This window comes from Belonocnema kinseyi, chromosome 6 (assembly GCF_010883055.1).
Source record: "Belonocnema kinseyi isolate 2016_QV_RU_SX_M_011 chromosome 6, B_treatae_v1, whole genome shotgun sequence".
Classification (NCBI taxonomy): Eukaryota; Metazoa; Arthropoda; class Insecta; order Hymenoptera; family Cynipidae; genus Belonocnema; species Belonocnema kinseyi.
Window position 1 is genome coordinate 56,856,979 of NC_046662.1, and position 24,737 is coordinate 56,881,715.

General features: G+C 27.6%; 2 protein-coding genes across 2 annotated transcripts in view; one reads left to right on the top strand and one right to left on the bottom strand.

The window, feature by feature from the left end:
- Positions 1-7,454, bottom strand: part of LOC117175407 (trichohyalin-like) — a 19,109-nt gene extending 11,655 nt beyond the window's left edge. The window contains exons 1-6 of the mRNA XM_033365117.1: positions 7,178-7,454; positions 5,002-5,187; positions 4,714-4,866; positions 4,546-4,638; positions 1,328-1,609; positions 1,213-1,231 (exon numbers count right to left, since the gene is read on the bottom strand). Of these exons, the coding sequence (XP_033221008.1) occupies positions 1,213-1,231; positions 1,328-1,609; positions 4,546-4,638; positions 4,714-4,866; positions 5,002-5,187; positions 7,178-7,384 (940 nt within the window). The 5' untranslated portion in view covers positions 7,385-7,454. The remainder of the gene's footprint in view (positions 1-1,212; positions 1,232-1,327; positions 1,610-4,545; positions 4,639-4,713; positions 4,867-5,001; positions 5,188-7,177) is intronic.
- A 492-nt stretch (positions 7,455-7,946) lies between these two features.
- The window catches only part of LOC117175408 (mitochondrial 2-oxoglutarate/malate carrier protein-like), a 22,098-nt gene continuing 5,307 nt past the window's right edge, over positions 7,947-24,737 (top strand). Inside the window, exons 1-4 of the mRNA XM_033365118.1 lie at positions 7,947-8,162; positions 12,686-12,901; positions 13,021-13,157; positions 21,823-21,993. Of these exons, the coding sequence (XP_033221009.1) occupies positions 8,086-8,162; positions 12,686-12,901; positions 13,021-13,157; positions 21,823-21,993 (601 nt within the window). The 5' untranslated portion in view covers positions 7,947-8,085. The remainder of the gene's footprint in view (positions 8,163-12,685; positions 12,902-13,020; positions 13,158-21,822; positions 21,994-24,737) is intronic.

Consider the following 24,737-nt stretch of genomic DNA (forward strand, 5'->3'; position numbering starts at 1 on the left):
GTTTAATAAATAAATTATTTTAATGATAATATCTGGAGTTACTGTTGTGCATTTGTTTTGGTAAGATTGACTTGACCTTCATGTCGTTCGCTGCAGCGCGTAACGTTGCCGGCCAGGCATGTTTTTGGGCAGCGTCAAGATTACCGCTTGGATTTTAAAACATTCATCATTTTGGAACTATTAATCCAATTGATCTAAAACTTTCCAGAAAACTTCTTTGAACCTTAATGAACAACTTTCTCACTAAAAGCTTTCCGTAGCTTAAAATTCGTTCGATAAACGAGGCGCTTGAAGGTTAAAATCCATGATTTTTGCATTGCCGCAAAAAAAATTAATAACTTTTTTGTTTATTACAATATTCTTGTTTTTCTTTCTTAGATAGTTTCAGAGGACTTAAACACTTACTTTTTATTGGAAAAATCGGGAAATGATGAAAATTAGCTAAATTAGCTCGAGTTGAAGTGAAAAAAGATTGGAATTTTTCGTTTTCAAAAAATCCACTTTTTATCAATTATCTTAAAAGCTACAAAACCTATAAATTTTTGCAAAAGGAAAAAAAGATGCGCCTTGAAATTCTCTACAAGTATCAGTCTTTAAAATTAAAATTAGAAGGATTTTAAAAATTGACACTCAGGACAATACTTCTCAGGCTGAATCCGGCCGTGTCCCCTTTTGGTCGCGAGCGGTTCAATTCTACTCAAATATTGCCTGAGTCTAAAATATTCTATTTTTAATCCATTCAGTTTGCAATTTTCTAATAAAAAAAAAAGAAAAACTTAGATTGAAGGTCTTGAATCGTTAAAATTTCAAAATAGTCAATTTAGACTTTTAATTGTTCCATTTAAAAATTCCATTTTTAACGTTTCTAACGTGAAATTACTAAAAAATAAATAATTTTCAACATTTACGAATTGTTTTAATTCATTCATTAATTTAGAAAATTAAGAATTATAGCATGGATTTATATTTTGTTAGCAGAAACTTTGCAAATTATTAATAAATGTATACCAGTTTAAAATTTTGTAATTTAGCGGCATTTAATTTTAAAAAATTCAATTAAAAAATGTTAAAATAGTTCTACCTTATACTTCTAAATGATTGACCATTTGCATTAAATAATTTTACATAACATTTTTGAATACGTAATTTTGGTTTAAAATTCAAAAGATTTTCACTTTTAGTGCTTTAATCTGCAGTTCAGTTTTGATTCACTCCATGTAAAAGTTTTCAGCTTTAAGATATCCGTGAAAATTTTTGCGAACCCGGAAAAAACCGGGAAATTTTTCTCGTTTAAAACAGCTACTCGATTTAATTAAAGAAAATAAACCTTAGATCCGACAGTTTCTTGTAAAATTTGTGTGGTTTCTCTAAGGTTATTTCGTTGCTCTTTTAGTTCCTCGATTTCCTCGCGTATTCGAATTTTTTCTCTTTCTAGCATCATCAAATGTGCATAATATTGTCTCTCACTAGAAGGTAATGAATAAACTCGTTCAATCAAATGAATTCGTTCATCCTCAATTAATCCGATTCGTTTTAATTGAATTCTCAGGGTCTCGACACTTTGAAACAATTGTTGCGTTCCGCTTAACATTTTATTCTCGAAGATATCCTGAAAATATAAATTGAATATCAGTTATTCAAAAAAATCTTTTTAAATTTTATTAAATCAATATATTTTTTTAAATCAAAAATGATTTAGAATTTTTCCAGGAATCTTAAAAATATTTTTTTATTGCCTTGAAAACTTACAAAATTCTCAAAAAGCTTTTATTTTTATGAAACTTCTGCTTTTTGTTTGAAATATTTTGAAATCTGTTTAAATTAAAAATTATTTTTTAATCTTTGCAAAACTTCTTCTAATCAGCTATTAAAATTGTTTGATTTTTTTAAATTATTTAAATATCCTGCAAAATTTAGAAAAATTTCTTCAAGTCTGCCAGATTCTTTTTGCAAGATTCTGGAAATATTTTGAACTTAAAAAATTTTAAAACAAAAAATATAATTTAAAATTTTCCTAGGAATCTTATAAATATTCTCTTGAAAGATTTCAAAATTCTTTAAAAGGTTTTTTTTAAATAATATTTTTGAGCGTTTTGGAAAATTCTAAGTATCTTTTTTTGAAGTCTTCAAATATATTAAAAAAAAATCTAGAAAAAATTAAAAAAAAGTTTTTTACTTTACTTTTAGAAATTTGAAATAAATAAATTTTTGTTTTATAAATTTGCGGAAATGTTTTGAAGGTTAAAAATATTTGAATGTCTTTTAAATGTCTACAATTCCTAAATATCTTTTTAACTAACTTGACTTTTCCTTAAAATTTAAAATAAATCTTTAAAGCTTAAAAAAAGACTTATAATCGTCCAGATTTTTTTGGGAAATTTTATAAATCTTTACAATCGTTTTGAAATCTTTTTAAATTTTATTTCAAAATTAAGTTTTCAAAATCAAAAATTATTTAGAGTCTTTCCAGAAATCTTTAAAATATTGGTTTATTGTCTTAAAAGCTTTCAAAATTCTCAAAAATCCTTTTGTTTTTTTCAAAATCTTAAAAAATCTGCATTTTGTTGGAAATTTTTTAAAATCATTTTAAATTTGAAATTATTTTTTAATCTTTTCAAAACTTCTTCTAAATATCTTTTTAGATTATTGGAATTTTTCTTAAAATTGTTTATAGATGTTGAAATATTTTTAAAAATTCTTCAAGTCTTCCAGATTCTTTTTTTTAAGATTCTGGAAAGCTTTTGAAGTATTTTGAAATTTAAAAAAATTCAAAGACAAAAAGTATTATTTTAAATTTTCCTAGGAATCTGAAAATTATTCTCTTGAAAGTTTACAAGATTCTTAAAAAGCTGATTTCTTTCAAAATAATATTTTTGAATCGTTTGAAAAATTCTAAATATCTGTTTTTGAAGATTTCAGATATATTGAAAATTAATCTAGAAAAAATTAAGCAAAGTTTTTTAATTTACTTTTAGAAATTTGGAAAAAGTTTCAATTTCGATCATTCCTAAACATCTCTTTAACTAACTTTACTTTTCCTTGAAATTAAGAAAAATCTTTCATAATTAATAAAAAGGCATAATCGTACATATTCTTTTCGGCAATTTGATAAATCTTTTCTATCGTTTAAAAATATTTTTAAATTTTATTTCAAAATCAAAAATTAATGAGAATTTTCCCAGGAATCTTAATTTTTTTTGCTAGTTTTCTTGAACATTTCCAAAATCCTCAAAAATCTTTTATTGTTTTTCAAAATCTTCAAAAGCCTGCATTTTGTTTGACATTTTTTGAAATGTTTTTAAATTTCAAATTATTATTGGATATTTTAAAAACATCCTCTAAACATCTTTCAAAATGATTGGCATTTTTTTTTAATTGTTTAAATATTCTGCAAACTTTTAACATTTTTTCTTTCAGTCTTCCAAATTCTTTTTCGAAGATTCTGGAAATCTTTTGCAATTAAAAAAATATTATATAATAATATTTCTTGAAATTTATTTTTCAAAATCAAAAAATATTATTAGAAATTTCCCTAGTAATCTTTAAAATATTATCTTGAAAGCTTCACAAAATTTTTAAATTCCTCTTCTCATCTAAATTTATTTTTGAATCTTTTGAAAAATTATAAATCTCTCTTAAACTTACTCTATTTTTTAAAAAGGTTGTAATCTCAAAAATTAAAAACCCTTGTTTTAAATTTTTGTATACTTTTTTTCGAAATAATTTGAAACGTTTTGAAATCTTTTTTTATTTTCTTAAGATTTTTTTAAAATTTTCCCAGGAATCTTAAATAATTTATATTATTTTTTAGAAACCTATACAAATCCTTGAGATGCTTCTGTTTTTTTTACAATATGCAAAATCTGCATTTAACAACAAAATTTCAATCTTCAAAAGTTAAAAATTATTTTTGAATTATTTAAAAATTTCTAAACCTGCTTAATATCTTCAAAAATTATTCGAAGTTTCACTGCAATTAAAAAAAAATTCTGCATAAGTATCTAAGCCTTGTAAATGTCTTTAAAAATTGTTTGCATCGAATTCAATAATGTTTTAAAGTCTTTTTGAATTTTCTCTGAAAATTCATTTAAAAAAGTAAAAAAACATTTGTACATTCCGCAGGCCTTTCGAAATTCTGAAGAAGCTTCTTCTTTAAAAATCTTTGCAAATCTACATATTAAAAATGTTTGTAACTCATAACATCTTTTTTAATTTTCACGGAATCTTAAGACATTTTTTTTTGACTAGTTAAAAATTTTTTAATTCTGAAGAAGCTAATTTTTTTAAAATCTTCAAAAATCGACACTTTTTAAAATTTATCTAAAATCTTCAAAACTTACTATGTGTAGTTTAAAATAAAACCAAAATCATTTTTAATTTTTTCAGAAAACTTATTGATGGTACCAGAAATTTTTTCGTTATTCTTGCGAAACATTTTTTACCGGTTTTTGTCCATATTATTTTACTAATAATAGTTTAATTCTTTTCAATTTATATAGAAAAATTGTAGTTTTTTTTTATTAATATATAAAAAATTTTACTTACGTGATTTTTGAACTGATACATCTCGATGGCATCTATTTTTTCTTTTACGGGAGATTGCAAAAAATCATTTTCTAAACTTCTCGACAACTTTTCCTGTGAAAAGAAAAAGCATTTATATCTACTTAATTTTTTTTTTTAATTTCAGATACAATTTTTCATTTATTATACCTGATATTTAATAAGCCTCTCTAATCTCATTAGACTTTTTAGAATATCCTCTCGCAGTAAAGTTTGTTCTGATGGAAAATTATTTTTGTGTTTAAATCTATCCAAAGCCAATGAAAGGTTTTCGTTATCATAAAGTGCGTCAGTTTCTTGACACTATAGGAAGGAACTTGTTAACAAAATTTTATAACATTTGTAAAAAATAATAGTCAAAATGAAAATTCTCTGCGAAATTCACTATTTTATATTTAAACATTGATTCTAAAAAATATTAATTAAGAAAAATCATACTGTATCCTTTAGTGGCGCCAGCGTGTTCTCATCAATAGACATCTTTAAAAAAAAATACAATTGCTCTCGTTGACAAGATAATAATTTTTTGAGATTTGATATATATTCGTCTTTTCTAATCAAAATCGATTGCATGTCCTCGCCCACTCTCAAACATTCTGTTAAATCATTTTCTGACATAGGTTCCTTGAAAAAAGGTCATCTTAATATTCATTTAAAAAATAATATTAAATGATAAATAAATAGGTATTTGTATCATAGGTATTTATATAATATTAAATTATAAATAAACAGGTATAATTTTTAACAGATTCAACTTGAAATCTTTTATTGAATAAATAACAATTGAACAATTAATAATTTATAAAAAAGATGTGTAAGTTTAAGGGATACCTATAAGTTTTGAAATTTTTTTAAATAATCAAAAACTAAAAAAGATTCTAAAAATTTACAAAAAATGTAAAGTTTTGAAGATTTAGATAAAAAATGTGAGCTCTTTAAGAGTGTTGAAAAGTTTTAATAGAAAAAAAAACTTTTTTAAGGTTCCTGAGAAATTATGCATGATTTTTAAAAATTGTAGAATAAATTCGAATTAGTTTAAAAGACATTTACGGGTTTAAAAAAATCAAAATAATTAAAAATTTGAAAAGATTTCGACGAAAATTAAAAACAAAATGTAGATTTTTGAAGATTTTCAAATACAATTTTGAAGCTTTTTAATGACTCTGAAAGGTTTCAAGACAAAACAAAAATTTTTGTAAGAATAATGAGAAAATATAAAAGGTTTTTTTTTCGAAGAAAAGATTTGGAAACTTTTTAAGCATTTTAGAAGGTTTCAAGGTAATAACAAAATTTTCCTAAGAGTTCTAAGAAAATACAATTTAAAAAAAAAATTAATTTAAAGGAGTCTATTAAAAAGATTTTAACAATTATCAAAAGATTTCCAAATGAAAAAAAAGAATCCTTGAATTATGCAGGATTTTTTAAAAACAAAAATATAGGTTTTAAAAAATTTTTAAATAGAATTTCCTAAGCTTCTTAATGACCTTGAAAGGTTTCAAGAGGGTAAAAAAATGTTCTTTTTCGTGGGAAAATTTAAAAAGGTTTTTTATCTTGAAAAATTAATATCAGGAGAATATTTAAAAAGATTAGAAAAGATATCTTAACATTTTAAAAATGGTAAAAAATGAATCTGGAAGATCATTTTAAAAGATATTAAAAAGTGTTGAAAAAATGTTAAAATAATTTAAAAGGATTTAAAAAAATGTCGACCGAAATGTAGATCTTTGAAGATTTCAAAATGAAATGTTGAAGCTTTTTAAGGATTCTGAAAGTTTTTAAGAAAATACATTTTTTCTAAAGATTCATAGAAAATTTAAAATATTAGTAAAAACTAATTTTCATAAGATTATTTAAAAATGTTTTAAAAAACAAATTTTGATGTATAAATAATAAGTGACCGTTTATTAATATGAAATAACTTAAAATAAAGATAATTTAACTTATAATTTAACACATTTTCTGTTCAAAATAAAATTTAAATCGTTCAATTTTTAATATTTCTAAATTAAAATTGTTTGAAATAATATAATTTTGAACACTTTAATTAATTCATTCTTAAGTTCACGGCATTAAAAATAATAGCAGAGATTTATATTTTTTAGCCAGAAATCTTTGAACTGTTCAATTCATGTATGTTTGAAATTTTTAATTTGGTAGATTAACAGTATTTAATTTAAAAATCTTTAATTGATAATTTTTAAAAGCTTTCATTTTGAAGGTATAAATTATTGAGTGTTTGAATACAAATATTTAAGCTTTAATGTTAAATGCTTAAAATTTACAAGAGTTTTAATTTTGTGTTCGAATGACCGTGAAAAATGTTTTGAAACGAGAAAAAAGCAGTAAATACCCGGGAATTTCTTTCTGTCAATTTAAATGTCCTCCCTGGATAAAGATTTGAATGAAATAAGCTTGAAATAAAAATATGAAGAAGTTGCAAAATATGAAATAATAATAAAAATTTGTATACTCTATAAAATTGGGTAGTAATTTCAATTTTTAGTCATGGATATGAGAAGCAATCCAAAAAATTTTTAAAATCCTAAGCTGTTATTTAAATTTTTTCACTAAATATATTTTACAAGATAAATTTTCATCAGGTTCATTTCAGTACTTGAACAACAGGACTGCAATTTCGTTCTGTTCGACAAAGTATTTTATCATCTTGATAAATACATCTTTCTTCCGAAAATGTGTCGTCTTTTGGCACTGAATTTTTTTGAAAATCGCCATAATCTTGATTGGAACTGATAGAATCCAGAAATTCTCCTGAATCGCTGCTGGAAGTCGAGCAATATTCATCTAAATATGACCAATACATAATTTTATACTACAAATTTTAATGATACTTAAAAAAAACGTGCGCAATGACAATAAAATTTGACAAGTTTCTTAAATGATATGAAACTTCCAATTTTGAATGACAGGCGACGATCATTTATTATTTTCTAAATCAAACTAATGTTAAATATAATAATATCTGGTAAAAAATAAATACTTTTTACAACAGTGAAAAAGATTGCATAGTTATAAAAATATTTAAATATGATAAAATTTTGATTATTCAAACAAATTTTGATGAAATAATTGAAATAGTATTTCTTTTTAACATAAATTTTCCATTTACTATAATGAAACTTCTATATTTATTTTTCATATTTTCTGTAAACTATTTAATTTAATTATTATAATTAAGTTATAGAGAATAAGAATTTGTTGCTAATTAAAATTAAGATTAATTGGAACTTCTGTTTTAATTGTAATTATTTAAATACGATTTAAAACAATCACAAAGCGAAATTCGATAATCAGCGCCACGTACCTCCGGAAAATGAAGTGAAAAGTAGTAATATTTTAGTAATCTTTGAGTGAGTCTTAGAAGATAGCTAAAATATTACTAGATTTCACTGAGTTCTTAGGTTATGAAAGTGTTTAGAAAAAAACTTTGAATCTCAAGGTATGTGAAAGCCAAATTAAGAAAAGAGTCTCTTTTTTAAAGAATATTTTCATTAGAATACTAAAATGTCTGATCAATCAAATGACGCAAAACCAAAAACCATACCTCCAGTTATAAATTTTCTAAATGCTGGATTAGCTGGGTAATTATTGATTTGTCATTTCTATTTTTGTATTTCATAAGAATTGTGTAATTTGTTAAAACTGAATAATTTCAATTTTGCGACATTTTAAATTAAAGAATTTTATATTGGAATTCTTAAGGCAGTTGTCATGTTAAAAATCAGGTCTGTCAAACAAATTTTTCATGATTTTAAGAAATGAAACGATTTATTTCTTATTAAAGAAAAACCAAGATTTTTGTATGAAAAATGGTTAAAACTTACGAAAAATATTTATTTTAATAATAGTTTTTGTAATTGAGTTTTTTGTTATTGTCGCTTCTTACGCATTTAAAAAAATGGTTGCATTTTAAGAAATCATGGTTTTTTCAGAGAAATCATTCACTACTACTCGATTGTTTCAAATTTTTTAAATAAGGAAGTAATTCTCAAATAAAGAGTTAAAAAATGTGTCAAAAAATTATGTTAACAATATTTCAGCTGTTGAAATGTTTACTTAAAAATTTAAAAACAGTAGAGTTGTACAGAATGTTTTTGTATTGAAAAATTCCGAAAAGCAAATATCTCGAAACTCTAAAATTCCCGAAAAATAAAATATTCGAAATAGAAAATTCCTGAGATTATAAAATTGCTAAAATGTAAAAATAATAAAATAAATACAATAATAAAAGGGACAACCGAAAATACCGAAAAATAATATTCCCGAATTTGAAAATTCCCGCACAATATCATTCTTGAATAATAAAATTCCCTAATAATAAAGTTACCGAATTGGAAAATTTACAAGTAATAAAATTTCTAAATTATGAATTTCCCAAAGAATAAAATACCTGCACATTTTTTAATTCCTGAAAATAAACTTCTTGAACAGTTCATAATATTCCCGAATTAGAAAATTCCGGATAGTTTGTAATATAAGCGAATTTAAAAATTACCGAATAATAAAATTCTCGATAGAAGATTGCCGAATTTTAATGTATTCGAACTAGAAAATTTTCCAATTATAAAATATTCTAATTATAAATATTATTTATATATTAAAAATACAATAATGAAATATTTAAGACAAATTATTTAAAAAATAAAGCTTCTTAAATTATTGTTTGAATGTAAAATAAAAATTAATTTAAAAAAATATATTTATGGGTGAAAGCTTTTTCAATTAATGTTATTTTGAATTCAATCAATAATATTAGAAACTTGAAGCATTAAAAATATTTTGTTCATAAAATATGTCATCATTGTATTTTTAATATATAAATAATATTTATTTAAAATAATTTTTGAATACTTTAAAATGGGAAATTTTATAATTTGGGAATTTTCTGGTTTTTATATTTTATAATTTGATAATTTTCTATGGGGAATGTTATTATTCAGGATTTTTTATTTTTCGGGATCTTTGAGTCGTTCCTAATAAAATCCTCCAAAGTTTATAATACTGCCGAATTCAAAAATTCCCGAAAACAAAAATTTTCAAAAGAAAATTGACGAATTATAAAATATCCGATACTGCGAAAATTCCAACTTTTTTGTATTCAATGTATTTTTTTAAAGCTCTTGTTTGAATTTAGAATAATAGTAATTGCAAAAAAAAGCAACTATTTATCAGTGTAAGATATTTATAATAGAAGGACAATAATATTTCATTATTGTATTTCAAATAAATAAATAATATTGATTAGAAAATAATTGCTTTAATTGTTTAAATTCGGAAATTGCCTAATGTCAGAAATATGAAAGTATTGGATACATTATAATTCGGCAATTTTATGCCGGGAAGTTTATTATCCGGAAATTTTCAGATTCGGTAGTGTTATAAACTGTCAGAAATGTTCAAATTCGGGAATTTCCCAACTGGGAATTTTTATATTTTGGAAATTTTATAAAATCGGGATTTTTCTATTTGAAATATTCTTTTCGGGAATTTTACAGTGTTTTGAATTTTATTTTTTGTTATTTTTCTGTCGTCCTATGTTGTCCTTACAAAATTAGCAATAATTTATTTAAATCCAAGCATTTATTTAAATTTAATAAAAAGCAATAAGAGGTCCACCATATAATATGTAACGTTTTTTTTTTTTTGGGGGGGGGGGGGGGGGGGGGGGTACAAGAGAAGCTTATAATTTTAAAAAAAGTTAAGATAATACAGGAGGGTTATATGTTAGAACTTTTTTTATCTATTTAAATTTTTTTAAATATTAACAAGAATTAGCTTTGTGTTGTGTTTGATTAAAGGGATATTTACTTATTTATCATTTGAAAGAAAGTATTTTTCATGAAATTAGTCGTTCTCGAACAGAGAAACACGCCACTATTTTTTTACATGTGAACAATTCAAATTTATGTAAGAACATCTGGGAAATTACAAAAAAAAATAAATAAACCAAATTTGATAGTAGAATTCTTGTTTTTTCAATTTTTTTATTTCCACAAGTTTTGTAGTTGAATATAAAAAATTGGTCATTATCGATATTAATTTCCTAATATGAAAAACATAAACAATTTACAAATCCCTTATAACAAATTTTTTAATTCTTAGCATTTTATAGTTTTCAAACAATTTTACTTGATTAAGAAAAACTTTATAGAATATCGGTTGTTGGAATTGACCTTGAGAAGAGGAAAAATCGTTTTTTTTTATTTACGCCATATTTTGAAGTAATGACGAAATAAATTACAAAATGTAAAATTAAGATTGTCTACAGCTGTTTTAAAGGCGGGTTCTTGGAATAAAAAAATTCCAGGTCTTTTCCCGATTATCAAAAATTTGTGTGGGTTAATAAAATTAGAAAATTAAAACTTTTACACCTGAAATATATATAAATTAAAGCATTAAATACTTAACTAAAACATCAGAGCACCATAAATCTTTCTGAATTTAAAGGATGCTAAATGAAAATAAAATCATTTTGGTTTGGAATCCTTTGAAATTTGACAGGTTTAATTTTTTATTTTCAGTTTTTTTTTCTGGATTAAAATGTTCTTATTTTTAAGAATTTTATTTAATTGGAAAAGACGAAAATTTTAGTATTTTCTTTTTTGTGAATTGAATGAGGTATTATGGTATTTAATTTATTTTTTGAATTAGAAAAGGGACTTTGTTAAGTTGGATTCTTCTTTTAAAATTTAAATGTTTTCTGAATAGGAACGGAGAATTTTTTTATTTTTAACATCTTTATTCAATCGAAAGATAACAAATTTGGGTAGTTCATTTTTTCTGGATTAGAAGAGGGCATTTTTAACACTTTTATCATTTTAATTAAGGTAAAGCGGGGCATATTCTTTATTTTAGAAAAGTTTCTTCAGGTGAAAAGTAGGTTTTTTTACAATTTTTTTCTGAGCCGAGAAAAAGATTTTTTTATTTTTCACATTTTCATTTAATTGAAACGGAGTAAATTATGCTATTTAATGTGTATATTTATTTTAAAAGTGATTAAAAAAATATTATTTCTGAATTGGAATAGGGACGTTTTTTTAAACGATTTTTAACGTGTTTATTAAGTTAGAATAAAAGAACTTTTGATTTATAATTTATTAATGAACTGCAAAAGAGAATTTTTTTATTAAAAAATTGTATTGATTATTTTAATTTATTTGATGGAGCGGGGGAAATTCTGTAATTTTCAAATTTCTTTGAAGCAAACAGGGGGGTATTTTTATTTTCAATTTTTTTTTCTATTTTTGAAGATAGACATTCTTTATTGTTCAAATGAAACTTGAAATAGTAGGAAAGAATTTTTTTATTTAATTTGTTTTTGAATTAGAAGAGGGACTTTTTCATTTTTTAACATTCTGACTGATATTTTTTTTCTGAGTCGGAAGAGAGATTTTTTTATTTTTAACATCTTTATTCAAATGGAGATGAGCAAATTTTGGCATTTTTAACACTTTCAATTATTTTTTAATGAATAATTTAAATACGAAATTATTCTAAATTGAAAAAATAATTTTGAAATTTAAAACATTTTAATTTCATTGTAGGGGAGAACATTGTTGTCTTTAATTCATTTCTGAGTTGGAGAAGGGATTTTTCAAATTAATATCTGAATTGAAATAAGGAAATTTTGTATGTTTAATATTATAATTTTTTCTGAACTTACAGAGAGTATTTTTTAATTTTTAAATAACATTAACATTTGAACATTTTTCTCAAGATAATAGGGGGGACATTTTTTCAATTTTTAATTAATTGCAAGAAGGATATTCTTTATTTTAAACATTTTTATTGAGTTAGACGGGATATTTTGGTTTTCTAGTTTTTTTCTGAATTGGAAGAGATAATTTTGTTATTTTTTACATTGATAGTTTTTACGAAAATTCCAGAATACTAGCCAGTGTCTTATAGGGGAAACCTTCCTACAGTGGATAATAATTAATTAAGTGCACAAATGAAAGAAAAATATCAATTTCAGTTGCAACTTATCAACACGTGTAGTGTCTAAATTATTACTTAAACTGAATTATTATTTTACATACATCAGTATTTTTAATTAATGACTATCCACTATAGGTTAAATTATTTTTTAAGTATTTTTTTGCAGCATGTGTGGAGTATGTTGCGTTCATCCAACCGATGTTGTGAAAAATAGAATGCAAATCAGCACACACAGAGTCACAATTCGGCAAACATTTCTTCATATTTTAAAAAACGAGAGGATAATTAATTTTTATGATGGATTGAGTGCTAGTCTTGTTAGACAGGCCACTTACACAACAACCAGATTAGGCATTTATAATCAGCTTCAAGATATTTGGAGGTAAACTAATTTTAAATGACCTAACATTTTTAATAATATAATTTTAATATTCAATAATAAATTTAGCAAAAAAATTAATAAAACAAAATATTTCACCCTAAAAAACTGTATTCAAACAGAGAGAAGTATACTAGCAAGCCCAGCTTTCTTGCTCTATCTGGCATGGCTGCTTTCGCTGGTGGTTCAGGAGCTTTTGTCGGGAATCCAGCTGATCTTGCACTAGTCAGAATGTCCACTGATGGTCGTCTACCTCCGGGTAAATTAAATTTTTTTAAACATTTTTAGTGTGAATAAAATTATTTTAATACATTCTCGAGGTTTAAAAAAAAATTAAAGACTTTTCCTGAGACATTTATTAGTTTTGTAATCTAGAAATTTTAAAATGTCAAATCATAGCTGTTTTTCTGACCTTATATTTTTGTTCATTATTGACCTTTGACTAATTTCAATAAATTAACCCATGGGTTAATTGGAATTATTTTGAAATATTTTAGAGTTTTTTTTAGAAGATTCTAATAAATGTGTAATGGATATTAAAGATCCTAGGGTATTTAAAAAAATTCCGAAGAATTTTCAACTTTAATAATTTAAAAGGATTTTAAAGGATTTTAGAGTATGTTAGAGAATTCCAAGGAAATTTAAGAGTTTTAAAAAGTTTCAAAAGATTTTAAATGATTTCAAAGGATTTTCAATCTTTTTGGGAATTTTAAAAGATTCCAAGGAATTTTTAATTGGCTTAAATAATTTAGAAGGATATTAAAGGATTTTAGGCTAATTAAAAAAATTCTAAGGAATTTTAAGAGATTTACAAAACTTGAAGTGATTTAAAATGATTTCAAATGGTTTACAATATGTTTAGGAATTTTGCATTTGAATTCAATAATTTTAAGGAATTCCAAAGGATTTTATGTAACTTTTTAAAATACTATCTAATACTCAATAACTTATAGGAATGCCAAAGGATTCTTAGGTTATTTAAAAAATTCTATGGAAATTTAACAGCTTTAAGCAGCTTGAAGATATTCAAAAAGATTTTAAAAGTATTGAAATATTAAGGGCATTTAGGGTGTTTTTAAAAATTCTGAAGAATTTGAATTCAATAATTTGAAGGAATTCCAAAGGATTTTAGGCTACGTTCTAAAATACTAAGGTAATTTAGAATTTTTAAAATAATTTTAAAGCATGTAAAATATTTAAAAAATTTTTTATTTGAATTCAATAATTTGATGGAATGCCAAAGGTTTCGAGGTTATTTTCGAAAATTCTGTGAAAATTTAATAGCTTTAAACAGTTCAAAGATACTTCAAAAGATTTTAAAGTTAATAAAATATTTAGGGAACTTTGAAAGATGCTAAGCTATTTTTACTAGATTTCCGTAATTTGAAGGGATTTTAATGATTTTAGGGTTTATAAAAATTTTTTGAAGAATTTCTAAGAGGCTTAAAAAGTTTCAAAGCATTTGAAAAGATTTTAAAGCAGCAGAGAGATTTTAGGGGTTTTTAAAAGATTTCAAGGAATTGCTAATTTACTTCAATAACCTAAAAGAATTTTAAAGGATCTTAGGGTATTTAAAAGATTTCCAAGGAATTTCAAGACCTTCAAATAGTTTCCAACAATTTTAAAGGATTTCAAAGCAGTTCAAATATTTTAGAGAATATTTACTTGAATTCAATAATTTCAAGAATTCCAAAGGCTTTAAGGTTATTCAAAAAATAATAAGGAGATTTAAAAGCTTTAAAATATTTCAAATGATTTTCAAGGGTTTCAAATATTTTAGGGAATTTTTATTTAAATTCAAATATTTTGAATGCCAAAGGATTCTAGGTTATTTTTAAAAATTCGATTGAAACTTAAGAGCTTTAAGCAGTTTCAAAACATTTAAAAAGATTTCAAAGGTATTGAAATATACTGGGAATTTTATAAAATTCTAAGATAATTTTTAATGTATTTCCGTAATTTGAAGAGTTAAAAAAATTTTTAGTGTATTTAAAAAAATTATGAAGAATTTTTAAGAGCCTTAAAAAAATTTTATAAGGAACAGATTTAAAGGAATTTTAAAAGATTTAAAAAAATTGACAATTGACTTCAATAACTTAAAAGATTTTAAAGAATTTCAGGATTAAAAAAAATTCCTAAGGAATTTTAAGAGCTTTTAAAAGTTGCAAATACAGTGAAACATTTTAATAGCCCTCCCTTCTATAGCCATTCCGAGAATTGAAGCCGCGCCGTGGGTGGGTATAAGAGGAACTGCGCGGGGGCTGCGGGGTCCGCGGTTGTCACTCAGGCGAGCAGTTAAGCGTGAACAGACAAAAAAGGAGCGGGCTACAATGAGTTAATTCGCACCAAGGTCAGCCCCAAAATCGGCGGTATAAAAGAGTTTCATTGTATTTTAAGGAATTTTTTATTTGGATTCAACAATTTGAAGGAATTCACATTAATTTATGAATGTCATATAATAACAAAACTAATTAAAAAGTTTATATTTACCATTATCATAAACAATTTTTGTGGCAAAATATTATAATTTGAGATTTTTCAAATAATAATTTCTTTCAATCGTCAGAACTACTTCAGGTATTCCTTAAAATAATAAAAATTTAATAATACACCAAACACCCGTTTTCAGTAAAGTGTCGGGGGTTGCCTTCAAATGGCCTTGGACTGATTCCATGTCAATGGGACCACCTACATATTTCGTAAACGGGTTATTTTTTTCACCAAATTTGGCACAAATTATCTTTAACATGTGTACTTTCATCTCAAATTTTGTCAGAATTACTTTTTTTGTTGTTGTAAAATGGCGGACCAAAAAATCTCAAAAAACGTGGTTTTTTTACATGCTCTCCAGGTATACCATTCTTTAGTTGAAAAAAACAATGGAAAACCCGATATTATAATTCTATTTGATATTTTTGGTGATGCTGGCAATAAATAAACTACTAAAATGCTAGATTTCAAAATGGCGGATTCAAAATGGCAGCCAAAACATAAATTTTTTAATTTGTATGTAATGTTCGTTTTAATATCGTAATATCGTTTTAATGTTCGTTTTAAAAACCTATTTTCCACAATCTTAATTATTATTGTTTCAAAAATATCAATAGCGAGTCCAATATGGCGGATAAAAAAAGATTTTATAATAACAAGAACAACGCCATCTCAGTCTTTTCAACTCTCCTGTGACAATAAGATTTTTTAGCCACGAACTATATAAACCAGATATAGTTTTAAGGGTTTGAGGCATCGCTGATTTTGAATTTGCTATTACTTTTGGAAAATTAATTTTTTTAAGCAATTTTTTGAAACAAATTGTTTAAACAAACTCATTTTACAAAACTAATCGCATGTTTGGATTAAGCATATTCAAAAACCCCTTAAATAATTGATGTGGTATTTGTATTGTCTTTGCCTTTCTTATGAACAGAAACAGTTTTATGAAATGTACGAAATTAATCATTTATTAATTTCTTTATTAAAAAGCGTAACTAAAAACATAAAAGCACTAATCCGCCATATTGGACTCTCTATTGATATTTTTAATATAATAATAAGTATTATTGAAAATAGGGTTTTGAAGCGAACATTGAAACGATATTACGATATTAAAACGAACATTACACACAAATTAAAAAATCTATGTTTTGGCCGCCATTTTGAATCTGCTATTTTGAAATGTAGGATTTTAGTAGTTTATTTATTACCAGAAATACAAAAAATATCAAATTGAATAATAATATCGGGTTTCTCATTGTTTTTTTTCACCTTAAAAATGGTATACCTGAAGAGCATGTGAAAAAACCACGTTTTTGAGATATTTTGGTCCGCCATTTTACAAACACCAAAAAAAGTAATTCTGAAAAAATTTGAGACGAAAACACACACAGATGCGCGCGCTTCCGCGACACTGCTCCGACCCAGGTTGCTCATCAATCTATCTAGTAATCATCCCGAGTGAAGATCCTTACAAAGTCGTTATGTAAGGTTCTCCACTTGGGTCCTTTAGTGGCCAAGGTCTTTTGTTTCAGGCGTCATTTCCTCTACTGACACTCTTTTTATTAATTACTTGCCGGCATACTTTCATGTCCTGCCATACTTCTCTAGCTTCTTTTATGTCCATGCATTTTTTCATGCAGACTCTCTTGTTTCTGTGACTTCTTATGTTTCTTCTAGATCTCATTCACACATTCTAACCATTCTTTCCGCCGTCTACCTCTGGGCACGCTGCGATTTACTTTACCTTGATACACTTGTTTCGTTAGTCGTTCATTTGGCATTCTCTCAACATGTCCGAACCATCTTAATCGATTTCTTTCCCACGTGTCTACTAGCGTCTCTTCTGCACCACATTCTTTTAGAATTATCTCGTTACTTACTTTGTCCATTAGGGATTTCCCGCTTATTATGCGCATGAATCTCATGTCAATTGCGTTAATTTTACTCTTATCTTTTTCTTGATAAGTCCATGCCTCGCTACCGTATAGTACAGTCGGTACAAATAAAGAATTATGTATTGCTATTTTAGCTTTATTTGATATATTTTTACTTCTGATAAGGGGATCTCCTCTACCAATAACCTTCTTACCTTCGTTTATGCGTCTATCTAATTCCTCATCTATCTCCCCGTCCCTAGTAAATAAGCTACTAAGGTATACGAACTTATCAACTTGTTACATTCTCTCATCATTTAATAAAATATTGCATAGTGTTTTCTCACTCTTTACTTCGAACACCATAGTGTTTGTTTTATTTGCGTTAATGTTGAGGCCCATGCTCTTCATGCTTGCATCTAGTTTATTCAAGATTCTTTGTAAGTCTTCGACTGACTCTGCCATAACAATCGTATCATCTGCGAACGCTAACCCACGTACCCTTACTGTTTCGAGATCCACAATCCTCTTCCTCGAAAAGAGCCATTCTTAAACACCTGTCCATAAATAATACAAATAACCATGAAGGCATAACGCATCCTTGTCTAACTCCTTGAATAATATCGAAACAGTCACTCAGTTTCCCATTCACTCTTTCACTTGCTTTTCTACCTGTATATATTGTTTTTATAGCTTGTAGGATCCATCCATTGACTCCATACTCTTTCAGAACTTCCCAAAGTTTACTTCTATCTACCTTGTCAGAAGCTTTTTTCTAGTTCAACAAATGCACAGAAAACTTTTTTTCCTACTCTCAAACTTTTTTTTGTTCTTTGCCTTACGCTAAATATTTGATCCATATATGACCATCCTGGCATAAACCCACTTTGGACTTCCCAAATCTTTGCTTCTGTTATTTTCATTACCCTACGAATAAGTATTTTTGAGTATATTTTACATACGGCACTTAATAAGCTAATCCCTCTGTAATTATTGCAATCGCTTTTATCCCCCTTTCTCTTGTATATTGGTACGATAATCGTTTTTTTTCCAATCGTCTGGGACGTCTCCCATCTCAAACCATAAATTTATTAATTCGCACAGACTATGTAGCATGTACTCGCCACCGTGTTTAAGCATTTCAGCATTAATACAGTTACTCCAGCAGCCTTACCGTTTTTCAAGTTCTTAATTATATCCCTAGCCTCAGTGACACAGACTTTCTCAATTGAGTTTTCTATCGCATCGTGTTTAACATCGCAGTTGTGGTGTCCTATAGCTTCATCTCCGAATTGTCTCCTAAAGTAGTCTCTGAAAGCCTTTAGTATTACGTCTGCATTATATACCATTTCCCCCCTACTATTTCTCATGTTGAAAATTTCTGTACTTTTGTTTCCTATCATTTTTTTATAAAGCAGTTTCTTGCTTCCTTCAAAGTCGTTTTGTATTTTTATCTCTTCCTCTGCTCTAATTGTATCTTTAAGTTTCTTAACTAATTGTTTGAGTATCCTGTTTTCGTGTCTATAATCATTTCTACATTTATTTCTTTCCTCATTGCTAAGACCAGCGATGTTCAAAGTTTTCCTGTACGTTCCTCTCTTTGCTTTTTGGGCAGCCTGAATTTTATCATTCCACCACGCATCACCGGACATTCTTCTTACAACTGTGGTACCACACACTTCGATCGTACATCTAACAAGGAAATCCCGTAACTTTGTCCAGGCGCCCTCTATATCTTTGCTTTTATACGGTTCTCCCATGTTGCCGTATCTGTGCTTTCGATTATCTTATTTTGGAAATCTTTTCATACATCCGGTTTCTGTAGGTTCTCAATTTTGATTCGCGTTTGTTTTGTTTTCTTGGTTCTCTTTTTTCCCCATCCCGACCTAAGTTAATTTTTGAGATCAGAAGGTAAAGATTAGTATTGCATTCAGGACCCCTCATGACCCTTGTATCTTTGACTAACTCTCTTAGTCTTCCATCCGCAACAACAAAGTCAATTATACTGCGGCTATTTCCTTTAGACCAGGTATACATGTGGATCATTTTTTTGCCTAAACAAAGTATTTGTAATAAACAGACCCCTTTCTAAGCACAGACCAACTAATTTATCTTCGTTAGAATATTTTTTTGGATCCCCAAAATGACCTAATACTCTTTCTGTATCCTGATTTTGGATGCCCACCCAACCGTTCATGTCTCCTAGTAGAATTATTCTTTCCCCATGTTCGCAGATGTTTATTGTGTCATTTAAAGTGTCCCAGAAGGCGTCTTACTTCTCTGGGGTTACTGTCAACTGGCGCCTAACATGCTATGATAAATAGTCTTCTGATTCCTACTTTCATTCTAGCCCACAGCAGTCTGGGAGATACGAAACCATGGTCTCCGAGACGCTGCTTTGCTCTTTCAATCAAAATCAGACCTACTCCTTGTTTACCATGTGATTCACTGTCTACTCCTGACCATATTTTAAATCCGCCTTTCAACACGCCCTTTTTTATGTCTTTGGTTTCGCATCTCTTTTTCTTTGTTTCAGGCACACATAAAATATCTAGTTTCCTCACGTCCATAGTTTCACGCAATTCTTTTACCTTGAGATCATTTGCTCCCCTAGAATTCCAAACACCCAGTCCCCATTCGTCGCCTGTAACAAGACCTTTAGATTTTCCGTGTGCATGCCTTTTGTCAATTAAAGTTCCAGACCTTTTCGAGGCTGTTTTGTAGTTTGTATTATTCATTGTTTAGATTATACTCCCAACTATCACCTTTATGCAATAAGTTTATTTTCTGAGTCGAAATCATGTCGAAGTTGAGTAGCAAATCGTCATATGGTGGAGATTGTAGTTATAACGTTAGTCCCACCAAAACTTCAGTTAATATGGGAGGGTTGGGAGAGGGGGGGGGGGCAGAACTGGAACCGAGAGAGTCGTTTTTTGGGTTTGTTGTTTTTGTTTTCATGCTGAGAAGGTCAGCAGCCTTCAGCAGCGTTGTAATATATGGGAGTTAATATCCGCCCGTCTTCTCAGACCGACAGCAAGGCATATATATCAGATTTTATAAAATTTAATGCGATTTTGTATTATTTTAATGGATCTCAAAGAATTTATTTACTAGAAATGTGGGATTTGGTCGGTTTTCAAAGATTTGAAGATATTTTCAAATATTTCTTGCAATTCCTTTGCATTAATTTAAAATTTATCGTTAATTCTTATTAAATTATCCTGAATTTTTAAAATTTATTTCAGTTCTTTGGAATTGTCTTGAATTTTTGGAATTCACTTGAATTATTTAAAATTCACTGAATTCTACTCAGTTCAGTGGATTAAAAAATGGTCTTTTTTAGTTTTTGTTTTAAGAGATCCCCAAATCCTTTAAACTCACTTTGAATTCTAAGCATATACTGAAATTCTTTTAAATTTTCTTACATTTTTCTAAACTTGATGATTTATTTTTTTCATATTTTTACAATTTTTTTTTAATTTGCCTGAATTGTTTTCAAGTTACTCGGACTTTTTTTCAATTCACTTGGTTGATTAAATTCATCTTAAACCTTCAACAAAAAGGTGAGTTCTCAACATGAAATGTAACAGTTTATATTTAAAAAAAAAGAACAAAAAAAAAAACGAATTTTCCACAAAATAGTCTAACTTTCAACCAAAGAAATCCATTTTGGACTAAAATGGTGAATTTTATAACCAAAGAGATGATTTTTCAACGAATAAAGATTTGTGTTGTCAAGGAAGAAAAAAATTTCACCTGAATTGTTTAAATGTCAAGCCAAAAAACGATTTTTCTGTAAAACAGTTGAATTTTCAACTTGAAAATACACTCAGAAAAATATTTGTTTTGAATTCAAGAAACCGTTTCTTTAGCATTAGTTCTTTCACTTGAACTACTAAGTGTTTTTCTTTATTTCAAACAAATTTTCGTTGAATGAAAGAATCTTTTTTATAAGTATAAATTTACTTTAATTTTACTGAATTCAGTTTAACTTTTTTAGATTTAATTGAATTCTTTTAACTCAACTTGCATTTTTTAAGTCTTATGATTTTATGTTGAATTTGTTTTAATTTACCTCGAATCATTATAAATTTCATCGAGTTCTTTTGAATTATTTTCAATTAAAAACAACAATATTCACATTATTATTGCACGTTAGTCAATTTTAGACACTTTAAAATTAGAAGTTAGTCATTTTTGATCAATTAATTGATTTTTATTAAAGATTTATAATAAAAAATTGTTTTATTCCATTTATAAAAAATTCAATATTAAAAATGTTACAAGATTATAATTTTATTTTTTAAATAATAATGGTCATGGAAAATGAAAAAATAGTCAGGGACAAATTAGGTTAAAGTCAGGGAATCTTGAAATAAAGTTTTTCAGCCACCCTTTTTCTGGAAATCGACCTATGACCATTAACCGTCAACCCTTCTCCTAGGACTTCTGCGCATTGGTCTCTATTCCCAGGAGCTTCTCTACTTCTTCTCGTACTTTTTTTCTGATATTAATAAAAGATGGATTATTATTTTTTGTCTCGTTTATTATTAGATCAAAGAAGAAACTATAAGAACGTTATTGATGCATTTATAAGAGTTTCTAAGGAAGAGGGAATAACTAATTTATGGAGAGGAAGTGTCGCCACAATAGGCAGAGCAGTTGTTGTCAATATTTCCCAATTGGCAACTTATAGCCAAACAAAATACATGCTTCAGTCATCCTGTAAGTTTTTTTTATGTATGTAATTATTGAATGAAAAAATATTTTCAAGTGAAAACAGTTAATTATGTATTTCAGACCACCCCCTCCCGTACTTTCCGTGCTCTAATTCCCTCAATTCTTCTACTTCACCTTTTATTTTGTTATCCTCCTCAAACGTGAGAATTTGCTTCCCCTCAATTTCTCAACGTCTTTATCATATACTTCCCCCTCTTTTAACTTTCCTAGTTAACACCTTACTTCCACTACTTCCACACCCCACATTTCCCCTCCGTTCCCTAGGGAACCACCAAGCTTTACCCTACTTCGCCTTTTTTCACATTTATCCTCACTTTCATACTTAACCTCCCACCACTTCTCCTACTATCCTCTGCTCATTTCCCCTCAACCCACTTTATTTACTCCTCTTTTCATCAACCCCTTCCATCTCTTCCTGACTTATCTCTCCACACTTCACCCTTAAATTGTCTCCTTGCTTTTTAAACTTTTTACGCATTTACTTATCCCTCTCTTCACTTCCCAAGCCAGCACGTCTCTTCCCCTACTTCCCCTACTTCCCCATGCTACATTTTCTTTCTCTTTCCTACTTACCATTCCTCCATTTTCCCAACTCACTTTCACTCATATCCGTACTTCTCTTACTGCCCAAACCCGCATTCCCCCTTCTTCCCTTTTGACTACCCCCGAACGTCCTTAACTTCTTCTCTTCACCCTTCTTTTCCCCCTTTCATTCAATCCACACTTCAACATTGGCTCCCCCCCCTCCTAAATTTTGCAACTTCTTCCTTATATACTTCCCTCTAGCTTCACTTCCCAAGCCTGAACTTTCCTTCTCCTACTTCTTCATTCCAGATTTCCCTTCACTTCCTTACTTAAACTCCGACTAGTTCCTCTACTGCCTCTTCCTTCATTATCATCACTTCTTATACTTCCCCTCCTCTGATTTTCCCTTCTTGTGTAATGCTTTATCAGAACGTACTCCTCTTCCCCTCTCGGTTCTTACTCTTTCTTTACTAATTTCCCTTTCTTTCCTCCACTCATTTTCCCTCACCAAGTTTCCTTACCACCCCATCCAAGATTTCCCCTCAATCTCCTAACTTCTTACCCGTCATTTCTGTTCTGTTCCCCTTCCTTTATTTCCCCTAATTTTGTTCCCCTTATTTCTTCTGATTTCCCATACTTCCTCTCTCCATTTCCTTTATTTTCTCCTTAGTCCCGTTATTATAATTTCCCCCCTCCCTCTATATATATTTTGACACTCATCAATGTCCCAACTTCCTATCCCCTCCCCAATATTTCCTCACCACCACACCAATAATTCCCGCTCAATTTCCCAAATTCCCATTCATCATTCCTCTTCAGTTCCTCTACCTCCTCCCCTGTTTTTCCTTCCCTTATTTTTTCTCAATTTTCCTTCCTCCCCTTCGCATAATTTCCCCTCGCTTATCCTACTTTTCCTGTCATCATTTCCTATACTTCCACTTCCTTTATTTCCCCTTATTTCGTCTGTATTCTGTATTCTTGCTTGTTTTTCCTTTACGTGTTTTCCCTCTTTCAGTAGAATTTTTATTTTACTTGAACAAAAATGCAGCTCCTTTAAAAATCAACTCTTTTTTTAAAAGATTGTCTTTTTGATTTTAAAATTCATTTGTTTTAGCAGAACTCACTTCTTTCTTGGCTAAAATTACCATTTTCCGCTGTTTCACCTTACTCCCTATCATAATTTTCCCTCACTTTCCCCATTTCCCCTCTTCTCATTCTTTCTACTTCTCCTCCTACTATGTCCTCTACTTTCTATTATTCTATTTTTATTCTTATTTCCTATTTATTCTCACTTCCTCTACTTCTCTTTATTTCCTCTTATTTCATCTTACTCTGGCTCTAATAATTCTCCTACTTCCTCTCCTTTCATTACGCAAATTCTTCTTTCCTTATTTCCCCTCTTTTGAGTGGTAGTTCGACGGACGAACGGATGAAACGCGCAATCGAAACTATGAATGTTCCTATCCAGGGCTACAAAACCCTAACAAACGAGTGGAAAAAATTACATTTTTACAGTAAATTATTTCTAAATCCTTAAGAGCATGTGACCCACTCAGATCCCTATATTACCTACCTCACTTTTTATTTCGCTGCATTTTTTTTAACTTAAGAACTTAAAAAAAAAATAAAAAATCGGACTGCAACTTCGAAAAATGTATCAGAAGACCATAAAGTACGTTTATGTACTTCATTGGAGTAAGAATTTCGATAAAAATTATTTTCAAAGAAATTAACTGGAACCAATTTGATTTTGACATAGTCTTGACATTTTTTAACCTAAGAATTTTCTGTACTAATAAGTAGATTTGATAAGAATTAAATCAATCCTTTCTTCGACTGTCAATGTAGATAAGAGTAAGATTTGTTTTTGTAGGTCTTACGGTCTTTATTAATTAAAAAAATAAAACGAAATGATTGGAAAGTTCGTTAATTGAAATTCTGACTTTCTGACGTTTCGGCTAACACTGCGTGCTTTTTTTAAAGAATCTAAATAAATAATAAATAAGTAAGGATCTTTTCTTACAAATAATTACAAACAAATTGTTTTTTTAAAATAAAGAGTAAAATGAATAAAAATTACCTGTGTTTTTTGTCTTGTAAAAACCCAACAATATTAATTTTGCAGTTAAACATCTGTTAATATTTCAATGTCAATTTTTAAAAATAATAATGACGTGTAACACAAAATTCAATTCAAATGTACG